This window comes from Felis catus, chromosome D4, assembly GCF_018350175.1.
Source record: "Felis catus isolate Fca126 chromosome D4, F.catus_Fca126_mat1.0, whole genome shotgun sequence".
NCBI lineage: Eukaryota > Metazoa > Chordata > Mammalia > Carnivora > Felidae > Felis > Felis catus.
In genome coordinates this window covers 75893177-75907045 of record NC_058380.1, presented here as the reverse complement: position 1 = coordinate 75907045, position 13869 = coordinate 75893177, and the positions used below count along the sequence as shown (strand labels likewise).

The following is a 13869-nucleotide window of genomic DNA, read 5'->3' as shown; positions in this document are numbered from 1 at the left end:
TGGTTTAACCTGCCTCTGAGGGGACTATCACATCCTAATGATGGGACTCCAGCAAGCTCCTCAAACTCAGTTTCTGCCTCTAAAATCAAGGATGATTCTAGGCACATCCCGGCAGGCCTGCTCTGTTGGGATGTTTAGCTCTCAATCCAGAAGGGCCCCTGCTGTGGTCGCTCAGAATGACAAGCGCTCCATGGCGGGGGGGGGGGGGGGGGGGGGGGGGGGGGGGGGGGGGCGGGTAGCAGGATGCTGAGGACAGGGGACGCTACAGGGAGAGACAGGGACACGTGCAAACCTCAGACATGAAGCAGCTTCTGTGGACTGGACTTTCCCCACTCCTCAGAGCCCTTAGCAATGCCAGGACAGCTATGAAAATATTTGCTTCTCACTTAGGGAAATTTCTCAGGCATCCGGATAAGTCCAGAGGGGTTTTCTTTCTCCTTCCTATTAATATGTCCCCCCTTTGCCTCTAAAACTAACTAAATAAATAAACATAAAAACAAAACAAAAACTCTCCCTGCCCCCTTGGCTTCTGCTTGACCTTGCAATGACCCCTTGCCTGCTGGCTTCATACAGGTCTTTGAAATGAGCTCCCTGCAGAACGGTGCAGGCAGGGGTTTGAAGCCCGACCTTCTAGACCAGCCTAGAATTCCAAACACCTGGCGAGGCTGCCCAGAGGTAAACTGGAAATGTGGGAGGGGATAAGAGGACATTCCCAGTGCCAGCTCCTGTGTGGGGCACAGTCACAACAGTCCTAAGTAATACCTCATTTAATATCTCGTGATTTCACTGTCATGATAAAGTAGCACCGTGGTCCCTACTGGGCCTAAGAGGAAAGTAAGATGCCAGATGAGGTGCTCGGAGGTCAAGAAAAGCGTTCACCTTCCTGCGCTGTGTGAGCGGAGGGACGGGAGTCAAGCCTGGGCTGTCAGCTCCGGAGCTGGGGCTGTGTCCCGTGCACCATGCATGCGTGGGTGTGCAGAGGGGTGTGCATGTGACAACTTGACAGTGCTGGTCCCAGTTCTCCCACAGCTGCTCAGCAGGTAGGACCTGACTCTTCTGCCTTCCCACTCCTGACACAGACCTTGTCTTATTCCTGCTCCTACAGGGAGCACGGCTGGTTGTGCTGGAGACATGCCATTGTCAGGCACTAAGGGACACCTCCAGCTACAGGGTAAAGAGCCATGGCTACAATTCCAAACACCTGGCTTCTCCACTCTTCCTGGTCGCTGCCATGTGACCGTCTCTGGGTCTCAGGGACTGACACCTGGAGGAATGGCCTTTGTTCAGTCTCCTTCCCAGGGTCTCTTGAGGATCACATGGGGTGCCTAAGGTTAAAGGTGCCTCGTCAAAGGGAGCTGTTGAAGGGAAGACTTTGGCAGTGGCCCCTTATGCCCATATCTGCCAGATCTAGGATTCTCTGGATACACAAAAGCCTCCTGATTTGGAGGGCAACCAGAATGCCAAACAGAGAAGCAAGAAAGAGGAAAGGGGAAGGAAGAACGAGTTCTCAGCTGCCCCCCAGACCACCCCTGGGCAGACGTGGTGCCAAGGGCAACATGCCTGAGAACATGCTCACCCAGATCGTGGCTCTGGTCTTTGGTGTCAAACAGCTGGACGCTGATGGTCTCCTGCTTCTGGTCCCCATAGTATGTCCCATCAGTCACCAGGTGGACAATGACAGCAGCAGCAACCATTGGCTGAGAAAAGTATGCCTGAAATGCAGGAGACATGGGAGGGTCCCTCGTGAGCTCAGGCACATGGTAGGGAAGCAGCCGTGGGGCAGGGGTTTCAAGGAGAATCTTCCATTTCAGGGACTGGGACACTCACTGTGGGGCAAAGAACCTCACAGTGAAGAGCACAGGCTCTGAGGTCAGAAACTCTGTTCCATCCGGGTTCTGCTCTTGCTGAGCTGTGTGACCGTGAGTGGTAGCTCTGCCTCTCTGGGCCCTAATTCCCTCACCTCTAAGTGATGTATCAAGTAAATAACTGTATCACAGGATGATTGTGAGGCTCCAATAAGATCATGGGAGCAAAGTGGCACAGACTAAAAGCACAAAAGAGGTATATTATTTGTCACTTCTCCATGCTAGCCTCTGAGACAAAGCTAAGTAAGACACAGCCCTTGCTTTTCTGCAGACTATGAAGCTCAAAGTAGGTCAGTAGTGTGCAAACCAAAAGTCACCATAATCCCTAGTCAGGAAGATGGACCCAAAGACAGCAATATAATACCATGTGACAAGTGCCGTCCAAATGATGACCAAACATGTACAGGATCAGAAGGGAGAGAACAGTCACTTCTCTCTGTGGGGATCAGCTAAGACTTCAAGGAGGAGAAGACAATCTTAAAAGGCATTGAACAATGAACAGAAGGTTCCAGGCATAGAAAACTTATCCAAAATCTTTGTCAAAACAAGAATGACTAGGGGCACTCCATGAGCAATGAAGGGATTCTATTTCAGGAAGCATCCTACTGCTAAGTGTTTTGTTCCTTGTCCTTATAATTAACACCCTCAGTGAGTAGACAAACCATCTTGAGAAAGGGTCACAGGAGTTGGTGCTTCCTGGGGGAGGGGGGTGGTCACTGCTGGAGATTCTAAGGCTCTTCAAGCTTTGGCTTACCCGGAGCCAGAAAGTGGTCTGAGCCAGCTGGGAGTATGGGTAGCTGATGGTACAAGGGTACCAGGCATGCTGGGAAATGCCTTCACTGAGATCTATCACTTTGGTTCGACACACCTGAAAAAAAGATAAAGAAAAAAATGTTTTCAAGGGTCTGAGAGGTTGGATTAAGTTCAATTTGATACATGTTTCCTATCCATCTATTTTTTTCTTAGCACCACAGGAAGAAACGGGGATGCACAGATGGGGGTCATCCATTCCAGGAGCCCACGTCCTAATGTAGAGCAGGGAATCTCAACACTGTGAAGGAAACAGCAGATAACACGTTTGGTGGGAGACGCAACAAGGACATTCTCATGGGGACAAATCCTGCAGGAGTTGACATTTGAGTTGGGTCTTAAAGAATAGACACGGGGGGGGGGGGCGCCTGGGTGGCGCAGTCGGTTAGGCGTCCGACTTCAGCCAGGTCACGATCTCGCGGTCCGGGAGTTCGAGCCCCGTGTCGGGCTCTGGGCTGATGGCTCAGAGCCTGGAGCCTGTTTCCGATTCTGTGTCTCCCTCTCTCTCTGCCCCTCCCCCGTTCATGCTCTGTCTCTCTCTGTCCCAAAAATAAATAAAACGTTGAAAAAAAAAAAAGTATAGACACAGGGGAAGGGTATGGCAGATACAGGGAGCAGGAACAAAGGCTTGGAGGAAAGCAGAAACCCAGAATGCTTAGGCTGTGGTAAGTTGCCTGGTGTTCTTAGAACTTGAGCAAAATGGCAGAAAAGGCAGGACAAGGGGTTGGATCTCACAGTCTTGAATACCAAGCCGACCAACTTAGAATAAATCTGTAAATCGTGTTCAGAGCTGTATTAAGAATTAAGAAAAGACTATGACAGTATAAGCCTATCCTCCAGTGGCCATTCCCCCCACATTCTCAATGACATATGTAACAAATGGTGGTTAAAAAAACACGAAGCAAATACGGACAAGTAGAATTCTTCAGACTTAGGAGTTTCTTGTGTATTCAAATATGATTTCATTCATTGGTTCATTCATTTATTCTAGTCATATTTATTGGGAAACTGCTACGTGCCAAGCACTCCAGGACAAGACAGATGCTGAGGGGCTCACAGTTGACAACATGTGCACATAGTTATCACGTAGGCACACACAACTGTAAAGTAGAAAACAGAAGAGTTCTATGATGAAAAAGGGTAGGGGCAACAGACTTGTTCGTGACATGGCTCAGACCTCTTGCAGAAGGCCATCCCACATTTGTGTTTTTCCTCTGACCTCTAATGTGGTTCCTCTCTCAAAACTCCCCTGTGGATTTGGGCCTGTCATTCCATGCATGCAGGGCTCAGAGGACTTATCTGCAAAAAAAGGCTGACCTAGCAGATGCTAAGGCTCTTAGAAGCTATGGAAAAAAAAAAAAAAAGATAGTATCGATCATAGTAAACAATAATACACGTACAACAAAAAAGAGGGGAATAAGAAAAACTATATATAAGAATCAAGGATATCTATCCCAGCAATATCTGTAGTAGCAAAAGACTGGGAATAGTTTATATGTTATCTGTTGGGGAAGTGATGCATCAAACAAGAAATATTCACGTGACATATTTTCATACAGCAAAAGACTACTAAGAGGCCTGAATTAGATTCATACACAGGGATGATACTAGAAATATTCAACAACAGGTCTGGTATGGGTCCTGGCCACTCAAAATGGAAGCCCTACTCCTGAGTTCAAGATAGCAATGGAGAGATTGCAAGAAGCATAATATTGAGTTAAAATAAAAAGAAAGGAATGGGGGTGGCTGAGTGGCTTGGTCAGTTAAATGACTGACCCTTGGTTTTGGCTCAGGGCATGATCTCACAGTTTGTGGGTTCAAGCCCCATGTGGGGCTCCGCGCTGACAGAGCAGAGCCTGCTTGGGATTCTCTGTCTCCTCTCTCTGCCCCTCCCTTTCTCTCTCTCTCTCTCTCTCTCTCAAAATAAATAAACTTAAAAAAAAAGGAACGAAGTGTAAATGGACAAGTACAATATGATGCCATTTATAAAAATCACACAAAGCGAGGGACAGCTGGGTGGCTCAGATGGTTGAGCGTCCAACTCTGGGTTTTGGCTCAGATCATGATCTCACAGTTTTTGTGAGTTCGAGCCCCACATGGGCTCTGTGCTGCCAGCGCAGAGCCTGCCTGAGATTCTCTGTCTTTCCCTCTCTTTCTGCACCCCCCACCCCACTCACACTCTGTCTCTCTCAAAATAAATAAACTTAAAAAAAAATCACACAAGGCAAAACCATATATTGCCCAGAGATTCCTATAGATGAGTACAGAAGAATTAAACAGGTAGTAGAAAAGTCATACATCAAATTCACTAGTCAAAGTCAAGATAAAATACTTGATGTGTGACTGTCTGCAATTTACAATTGCAATCATCAATGCTTTGTTTTTTTTTAAATGAGTTTTTGGGTTGGAGGAATTCTATATCTACAGAAAAGTTGCAAAGGTCACACAGAGTCCAAATGAATCCTTCATCCAGTTTCCCTTCCTGCTAACATCTTCATCAATTCATTCCTGAAACCCCAAAGAGAGGAAGATAAGTCACTTAACCAAGTTTGGAGAATCGTGGAGAAGTCACCCGGAGAGTGACGTGCAGTGGCATACTGGCCTCAATTAAGGAGACCCTGGTTTATCTTACACATTTGAATGTTGGATTGAGTCACAGGTGTTCAAGGTGTCACTTGTGGATTCACAGGGTTCCTTGGAGGTGCCAGCCTGGGGGTCAGGATGTGAGATCTGCCCCCTTTCTGCCCCTCTGCTGCTCCACTTGTAGCATCTCCACTCCTCTGTCTTATGTATCAAGCTGCCTTATAATGTTTCCTTTAAGATCTTTACTGCTTTAAGAACATTGAAGAGTGTTAAAACTCGTTTATTGCCAAAGTTTCCCTCCCCCTCCCCAAGAAGCCAGTGGGTCCTGGGCATACAGTATGGCTTTCCCAAATGTCATAGGAAACATCTTACGGAGAGGAGAGAGTATGCCAAACATCAACCATCTCATCGGCTTCTGTTATTCAAATCTCTAGAAGCCTAATACCAAGGAGACTATGGGCAAAATGGCCACTTTAACAGGCTGGAAGACATCTTCAAGTTTATTTATGTTTCTCAAAAACAACTGGGACCTAGCTTAGGCAGATCTGCCAGTGGATTGTGTTACATTTTACAACAGTGCGAGACTTTGCATAAACTATCTACGGCATTTGAAATCCAGGCCAGCAATTCGACATGTATCATTTTGGAATTCCTTCCCCTTGTGTTCTGAGCCGCCTGTCCCCAGCAGAGTGTGGTGGGGCACATCTCTGGAGTGCTACAGTTGGGGACAGCGGGGGTGGGGGGGGTGTAACTTATCTCTGCATCTAAAACATTCACGGTCAGGGAAGTCTTCAACAGGAACAAAGCCCTCTTATTGCTTAAATACATTTTCCTCTTATCTCATCAGCTCTATCAGCACCAGACAGGGCTTTAGAGGTACACACTGATGTTATTTTATTCTCCTGTTTTCCTATTTAGTTTGTGTTTGTTTCAAGCTGGCTGCGATCCTGACCAGGGACAGTCAAAGCGGATCAGGGAGGAACAAACAAATCCAGCTGAACCTTTGCCCAAAGCCCCAGTTGATCTTAAAACCATCTATGTTCCTGGGGAGGCAAGGGCAGGGGAGGGAAGGCTGCAGGGGAAAGGTAAAGCAAACAGTCACAAGCCTCCTGCTTTTATAGACCTTGTCAATTCTGTTCACTCGTCCCCCACTTATTCAGACTGTGCAGCACACTGCGCTCCACATCCCCGTGAGACAATAGCCTTGCCCTTGGCCACAAGGGTGGTCACTAGGGATACAAGGGTGATCCCAAGGAGACTGGTTTTATAGGGATGCTCTGTTTTCATCCACCCATTTCTTTGCATCTCCCAACAAAAGCAAGTCCGACTTCATGACGCATTCCTGAGCAATGTAGATTTTACTGAATGTTCATGGGGGAACAAGCAGGAGAATTACATCTCACACTGCATGGGGACTCGAGCTCCCCGAGCTGCCCCAGGAACTGAGTTAGTTCCTCCTCACTCATCATTTCCAGTGTCCCTGGCTCAGCTCCAGTGACCTTCCCATCTCTCCCAACTGACCCCCCACCCCGCATCCCACTCTGTACCTCTCATGCCAGTCATTCTTCTCCCTCAAATTATCCACTCTGGCACACATACCACACACAAGGCCTTCTGATGACCCTACCCAGAGCTGTCGGGGGGGGGGGGTGGTGGTGGGGGTGGTGGTGCCGCACATAGCAACATTTTACCCTACCGTGCTGGTATCGCTCCACCTTGTAGAACACCGTGAGGGGACTCTAAAAACAAGGGCAGCCTCTAGGCTTCAGGTTTCCCTAGACGGATGAAGAGGAACCTTTCTGCCTTCCCCACTCCCATGTACGCTGCAGCATTATCCACAATCGCCAAGATGTGGAAACAAACAGTAAATAGATAAACAAAACACGATTTATCCATAGAATGGAATATTACTCAGCCTTTAAAAAGGGAAGGAAACCCTACCATTACTGACAGTACAGATGAACCTTGAGAAGATCATGTTAAGCGAAAGAAGGCAGTCACAAAAGAGCAAATACTGCATGATTCCCCTTCTATGAGGTATCTAAAGTAGTTGAACTCATAGAACCAATGAGTGGAACAGTGGTTGCCAAGGGCTGGGGGAGGGGGAAAAGGTAGTTGCTAATCGGCAGACATCAAGTTTCAGGTATTCCAGATGACTAAGTTCTAGAAATCTGCTGTACCTGTAGTCAACAATACCTTAGTTATTGTACACACAAAAATTTGTTAAGAAGGTAGATCTCTTGTTAACTGTTTTTATCACAATAAAATGAGACACAATATTTTGACCGGCCAAAATGCTGATATTCATTGAATGAATGAATGAATGAATGAATGAATGAATGGATTGATGGATGACTACAGTAATAAACAAATGAGCCAGTGAACATCAGGGGGAGAGAAATTCATTTTACTGGTGCTAGGCAAAGAGCATATGTGGTTGGGCTGACAAGCCCCTTAGTATCCTCTCCCTTAGTATCCTCAGGGTCGGAGAAGGGATTACCTAGCATCTTATTGATTACTTCAGGGACAGAGAACTCACTCTCATTTATAGGCATGCCCAATTTGCCTTTGGACAGCTCTTTACCACAGCCACAGAGGAGATGTCTGGCTACACTTCCCCCTCCTTCTTCCTCTAATGAGCAACGTCTATAAGCTGTCTTATTCAGATTTCTAGAGTTTGAAGGAATTGGAGAATTATCTACTGAGACTATTCCTCCCACAGTGGTCAAGGAAGGAGTAGGTTGTCTTGCACAATATAACATAGTAAGTAAGTGACAGAATTATTATGAAAATGCAGAGTTTTCTGGCTTCCAAAACCGATGGTTTTTCCTCACCTACATTTCGTACCCTCTCAATCCTACATTTATTTTAAGTTTATTTATTTTAGTAATCTGTCCACCCCAACACGGGGCTCAGACTCGCAAGCCCAAGTCTTTTGCGTAGAACCATCTCTAGTGAGATGTCTCCCTCTGCCCCAAGAATTCATGGCAGAAAGAGCAGGCACGAATGCTGGAGCCCACACCACTCTTTTCTCCAGGAAAAGGCCAGCCTTAGGTCTTTGATGGAAGCTGAGCAGCCACTGTCCCCCAATCTTATCTTAACACCTGAAGGAACTGAGGGGCATGAGACCCCCTTCCCCCTTGGCCTTAAGTGAGCCCTCTCATCTTGAACATGATGACTTAGACTCCACATCACCTTCATAGTTGTCTGCACTTACATCAAACAGCACCCATGGGAAATAGGAGGAGACCTGGGTCCGTTCTGGCTGTGTCACTTACTAGCTGGACATCTCTCCCACCCTCAGTTTCCCCATCTGTGAAATGTGGTTGTTGTACTGAATGACCCCTAGGTACCCAAGGAGCTTAAGGACACCCACAGTAATAACATCCACCAAGGGTCTCATGGCCCCAATATCATTTAATCCGCAATACCAGTTATCCTCTGTGAGGTTGGAATCATTGTCCCATTTCTCTGATGAGGAAATGAGGCACAGGAGCTCTATATAAGTCCTTCAAGATCATATCTAGTTGTGTAGGACCACCAGAAGTCAGACTCTCATCCCTCAGATTCTGTGTCCTGTGTCCTCAATCACAAAGCACCACACCTGGTGCTTGTCTTGGTCAAAACCTCCCCTTCCTCTGATGGAGAAGGCACCAGTTACCACTCTCTTTGCCTCCAGCTGCCCCACATGCTCTCCCTTATCCACGGTCCCCATAGTTAACTTGCCGAAGGGAAGAACTAATCCTCTTGCCCTGCTGATCATCACCCCCATGGCTGCCCGTGGACCACAGGATGTGGAGCTCCCTCGACACAGCTGGCAAAGGCCATGGGGAGCAGGTTTCAGCCATGTCACCGCCTTCACTGCCAGCTGCTCTCTTTCTCCCCTCCCCACACAGCAGGTGGGCCACCACCCACATGCTCAGTGGTGCTCCCTTCTCCCCGAGTGACTCTTTCTCTCCCATGTCCTGGACTCTGCCACCATGATGCTTGTGCCCAGACTTCTCCCTGCACCCCCACCCCCCTCCACGGCACTAGCTGCCCATTTTGTGAAATACTACACACACTTCAAAGCCAGTCTCAAATGTCACCCCTCCTCTGAAAGCCTTTGCTCACCCCCCAGGCAGAATTAATTGCTCTCTCTTGTGTCCATATAGTTCTTTATATATACCTCGGTTACAGAGCTTGTCAGGTTGGATTATAGTTGTTTGGAGCCCAGTCTTCTCCTTTTAAACTCGGAAGACTTCCAAGGTGAGAACCATGCTTTATTCATGCTCACAGAAATCTTAGCAGATCACCCAGCACCAGGGCACAGTAATGCCTCAGGAACAGCAGCAGCAGCAGCAGCGGGAACAGCTACTGAGTGCCTGTCCTAAGCTGGGTGTTTTGTTAAGGATTCTGTGTGTACTAAAGTGTGCAGGCCTCATGACAACTCTGAGAGGTAGGTACTATGATTATACCCATTTTATAAATGAGGAATCGAGGCTCTGTACTTTGCCTGAGGTTACACACCTTGTGAATGGAACCAGGATTCAATTTTAAGGCACAAACTTGGCCCACACTCTTCATGGGAGATGCTAAGTTGTAAAGGGCACACCTGCCCATCTCTCAGGGCTGTCGTAGAGGATGGACTTGGGATTTCTCCTGAATAGAAGTTGCTTCAGCAGCCCAAAGCTGCCCTGAGGCAGGTGATGAGGGTCACAAGAGCCCTGGGTTGCCAGGCCAGAGTCTTGCCTACTCGAGGTGACCCAGTTCCTTACTTCCTCTGATACCCATCCTTCCCACGTGCAGAAGGACAGGGTAAGATGAATCCCGAAAAGGCTTTTCAGTTCTGACATTCTGCCAGCTTTTCACTCCCAGCCTCTTCCCAGTGAATGTTGCTGGAATGAGTGTTGACTCTGTAATGAAGTAGGCTTGTTCTGTCGGCCCCTGAGCCAACTCCTAGACCCCATGTCTCTGGTACTCTGAGGTAGAAGGCTAATTTCACAGCCACATTTCTAAGACGACCAGAGGGGTAACATAAACATTTATTGCAGCCATTCCAGCAATGTGTTTTCTGTTTTCTTTTTCTTTTCTTTTCATGCATGCTACAAAAGAGCTGGTTATTCCCCCCCGCCCCCCACCAAGCTTTGAGATCATTGGATGTTTGTACTGGGGGTGTCCTCAGAGATCTGAGTCCAGCCGTCACATCTGACAGAGGGATGGGGAACAGAGCCCAATGGAGAGCTGAGACACTGGCTGTAAGCTCCTCTGGGATGGGCCAGCATGTCTGGTGGTGACTGGGGTTGCCTGGCCTGACAGACACAGAGCCTCTGTGGCCCCGGGACTTGGCGGCTCTTGTCCACTCCATGCACTACCAGCCAGTCCATCCAGCACCCGCCTCCAAGCCCCTCCTTTGCCGAAGACTGCTTTCAATTAGAGGAGTTAACGATGTCTTGCTTTCAAAGGGTTTTTTAAATCCAGTTTATCTTCCACCCACACACGTCGTACACAAAGGCAGGGAGACAGAGGGAGAACAGGGGGAGCAGGAGTTCTGGTATTTTCCCACACAGGGGAGATGCCATGAGGTTTCTATTGAATTTCGCTTTTACAGATTTACATGCCCTTTTGTCAATCACAGGAGGGAGGAAGTGCTCTTCAAATCTCTGGCCCGTCCTCTCCAATTTCCTCTTTCAACCCAAAGGGACCTGGGAATGGGTCTCATAGAAAAAGAGAGGAAAAGAAATAGGGAGGGGTAGCATGGGGTGCATGCTGACACTAACAATACACATAAATGCACAAGTGCATGCACGCACGCGCATGCACACACACACACACACACACACACACACACACACACACACCAGGCACTGTTTCCAAATATTTCTACTTAGGCCACATTTTAACCTCAGGCTTGCAGATCCAATGCCAAGTTATTTCCCCAAGAACTGCAAGGCTGTAAGAGGGGCTGGGTTCCTTGATATGAAAATTGTAGGAGAGCAAGCCGGTGGGGAGGCCACAAGTTGGGCCATGGGACCACGACATCAAGTGGGCCAGGTGCAATAAAGCCATCTCTGTAAAGCTGGCAAAGCTCTCCCTTACAGCCCATGCTGCTCCCTCCTCAGGGTCCCCGTTGAGGAGGGACAGGGCACCGACTCTTATAGTCTACAGTACGGGAGCTGCCTAGGCATCATCTCGCCTGGCCTGCATCATAACTGTGAGGAATAAGCATCTTTCTCCCCATTTTAGAGATAAGGACTCCAAGGTTTGGAAGGCATTGGGCACTTCCCCACAGCTTAGGAGTCAAAGCCAAGTGGTCTTACTCAAGGTTCATATCCTTCTTACCCCACGGGTGGAGACTTCTCCAATAGCTTCTGGTCATACCTTTCATGGTTTCTTGTCTGGCGACCTATCTCCATTCTTGAGTCCGGAGGACAGCGTTCACGCCTGATTTAGCTCTCCTCTCCACTGGTGTCTAATGCGCGGCACTGAGCACAGTTCAGTGAATACCTCCTATACTGAATCTCAGTTCTTGGCTTTTCCAAGGTTATACACGTGGTTCAGGGGTGACGTATTTGATCCAGAAGCCCCGTGTGTGGAGATGGTAATAACCATGTGGTGCAGGGAAGGTCCTAGGAGGCCTAAGATTCATTTGTGGGCACCAAAAGGTCAGACCTGCCCACCACCCAGGCTCACAGGCAGTCGATGTGTAACAAATATGCTGATAACAATAATAAATGGTATTGGAGGCACGTTCTCTCATGTACAGCAGAGCCTGTTTGATTCTGTGGTTTTATTTAATCCTTAAAACCACCCTATGAGAAAGGAATGAGTATTACCTCTACTTCCCAGATGAGAAACAGGCTGACGGCTAACAAGGAGTGCGATGGCCCTTGACACTGCTAGACCAGTTGAGGCAAACGTGTGGCATCAGTGCTGCTGCTCCCCAACCCCTTGCTCCAGACAGACACCATTAATTGAATGGTGCCTGCTCTTCCCCCCGAGTGTAGACCTCAGAAAGCACCTTCACAAAAAACACTATGGCAAGCCGCTCACAACTGGTTGGGATTGGCCCGGGAGGCGAACCTGTTTGCAATCTTTGAACTTGGTTGTTAGCTCACTGAGGGCAAGAATGGGCACTTGCTTACTACATCTTCAGCATGAAGAGCAGTGAAAGGCCTAAACTAAGCACTAAGCAAAGACTAGTTGCCTCAAAAAATCAACTGCCAACCGTAACGATGTTATTGATCCTTCACTACATACAAGTATATCCCCTGCTTTTCCAAAAGTCCACTGCACCACTTTGCTTTCACGAAAGGCCTGAATTAGTACCTGTTTTTGCCACCTAAAAGAAACCCAAAGAGGATTTTTGTTTGTACAAAAAAAAAGGTGGAAAGCAAAAACAGCATTCGTGTTGGTTTTGCAGCGAGTCTTACAGAGGCAGTGCAGACCCCAAGCAGCGAGAGCCACCCCACCCATTACACTGGGCATCTCAGCCTCAGCCACCAGAGCTCTGACCCGTACCGCTGAGCATCTGCGCTTTATCTCCATGTATTTTGTGCATCCATTAGCAAGATGTGTCCTAAGGTATCAGGAAAGCCTAAGAGAGATTATTTTGGGGGTCTGGGAACACTCAAATGTTTTTTTTCATATAAATGAATGGCAATTACTTCTCTGCCTTATGCCATTTTGGCTTACGGAAGGCGTCACGTGAGCACCCTGCTTTCGGGTAGTGGAGAAAACCTGTATCAGGCATTCTAACAGGTGTTTCACGTGCCTTATCAGAATTAATGCATATATGGACACTGGAAAGCCAAACGTCCAGATTGGAGGTTCAGGGCCACTTCCACTGGCTGCACAGCACTGTAGTTCTCCACCCACATCCCCCCTGGATTCTTCTCACTTCTACATCCATCCTGACCTCCTCCCTATGCCCCTTATTCCAAACTGACTCCCCCCACTGTCCTGAACAGAGAACTTTATGGGCAACTAAGGGTTAGCACACACAAACACGCACACGCATGCGCGCGCGCACACACACACACACACACACACACACACACACCCCTTCAATCCCCTCCTCTGGACCTCCTTTTTATACATTTAATACACTGAAAAAAAAAAGAGACAGAAATAGAGACAGACAGACAGACAGAGAGAGAGAAAGAGAGAAAGGAAGAAAGCCAGGCTTTCCTTTACCAACCATTAGAAACAATTATCACTTTCCCCAGGCCCCAGAGCAGCTTCCCTCTTTGATGCCTGCCTTAAAGAGATAGAGGGGAGGGAGGGAGTGAACTGCCTTTCTTTCAATTTTGAGATTTATTATTTGGCATGGACAGATAATCAAGCAAAGAAGCATTTCCTGCGTACAAGGCGGGTGTGCAGAGTGGAGAGATGCCTCCTTCCTCCCACCCAGAGCTCTGGAAATAGCAGCAGACCTCGGGGCCTCCACCCAGGAGACACTTCCAGATAAGATAATTTGGTGTTTGATGCCCTCCAGCCTTGGGGCTCAGCTCTGGGGTGATTAGCACCTCAGTGCCCCAGAGGTCTATTCCTAACACATTAGGTATTTCACCCTCCTCAGGGATCTAATATCCTCTGGCCTGCACCTCCCCCAAGCATCTAGAATCCTGGG

The 13869-nt window shown here is 48.0% G+C and overlaps 1 protein-coding gene across 1 annotated transcript in view; it reads right to left on the bottom strand.

Annotated features, from left to right (window-relative positions):
* PAPPA (pappalysin 1) overlaps positions 1-13869 on the bottom strand; it is a 241865-nt gene that overhangs the window by 69140 nt on the left and 158856 nt on the right. The window contains exons 11-12 of the mRNA XM_023242643.2: positions 2620-2733; positions 1577-1712 (exon numbers count right to left, since the gene is read on the bottom strand). Coding sequence (XP_023098411.1) covers positions 1577-1712; positions 2620-2733 — 250 coding nt within the window. The remainder of the gene's footprint in view (positions 1-1576; positions 1713-2619; positions 2734-13869) is intronic.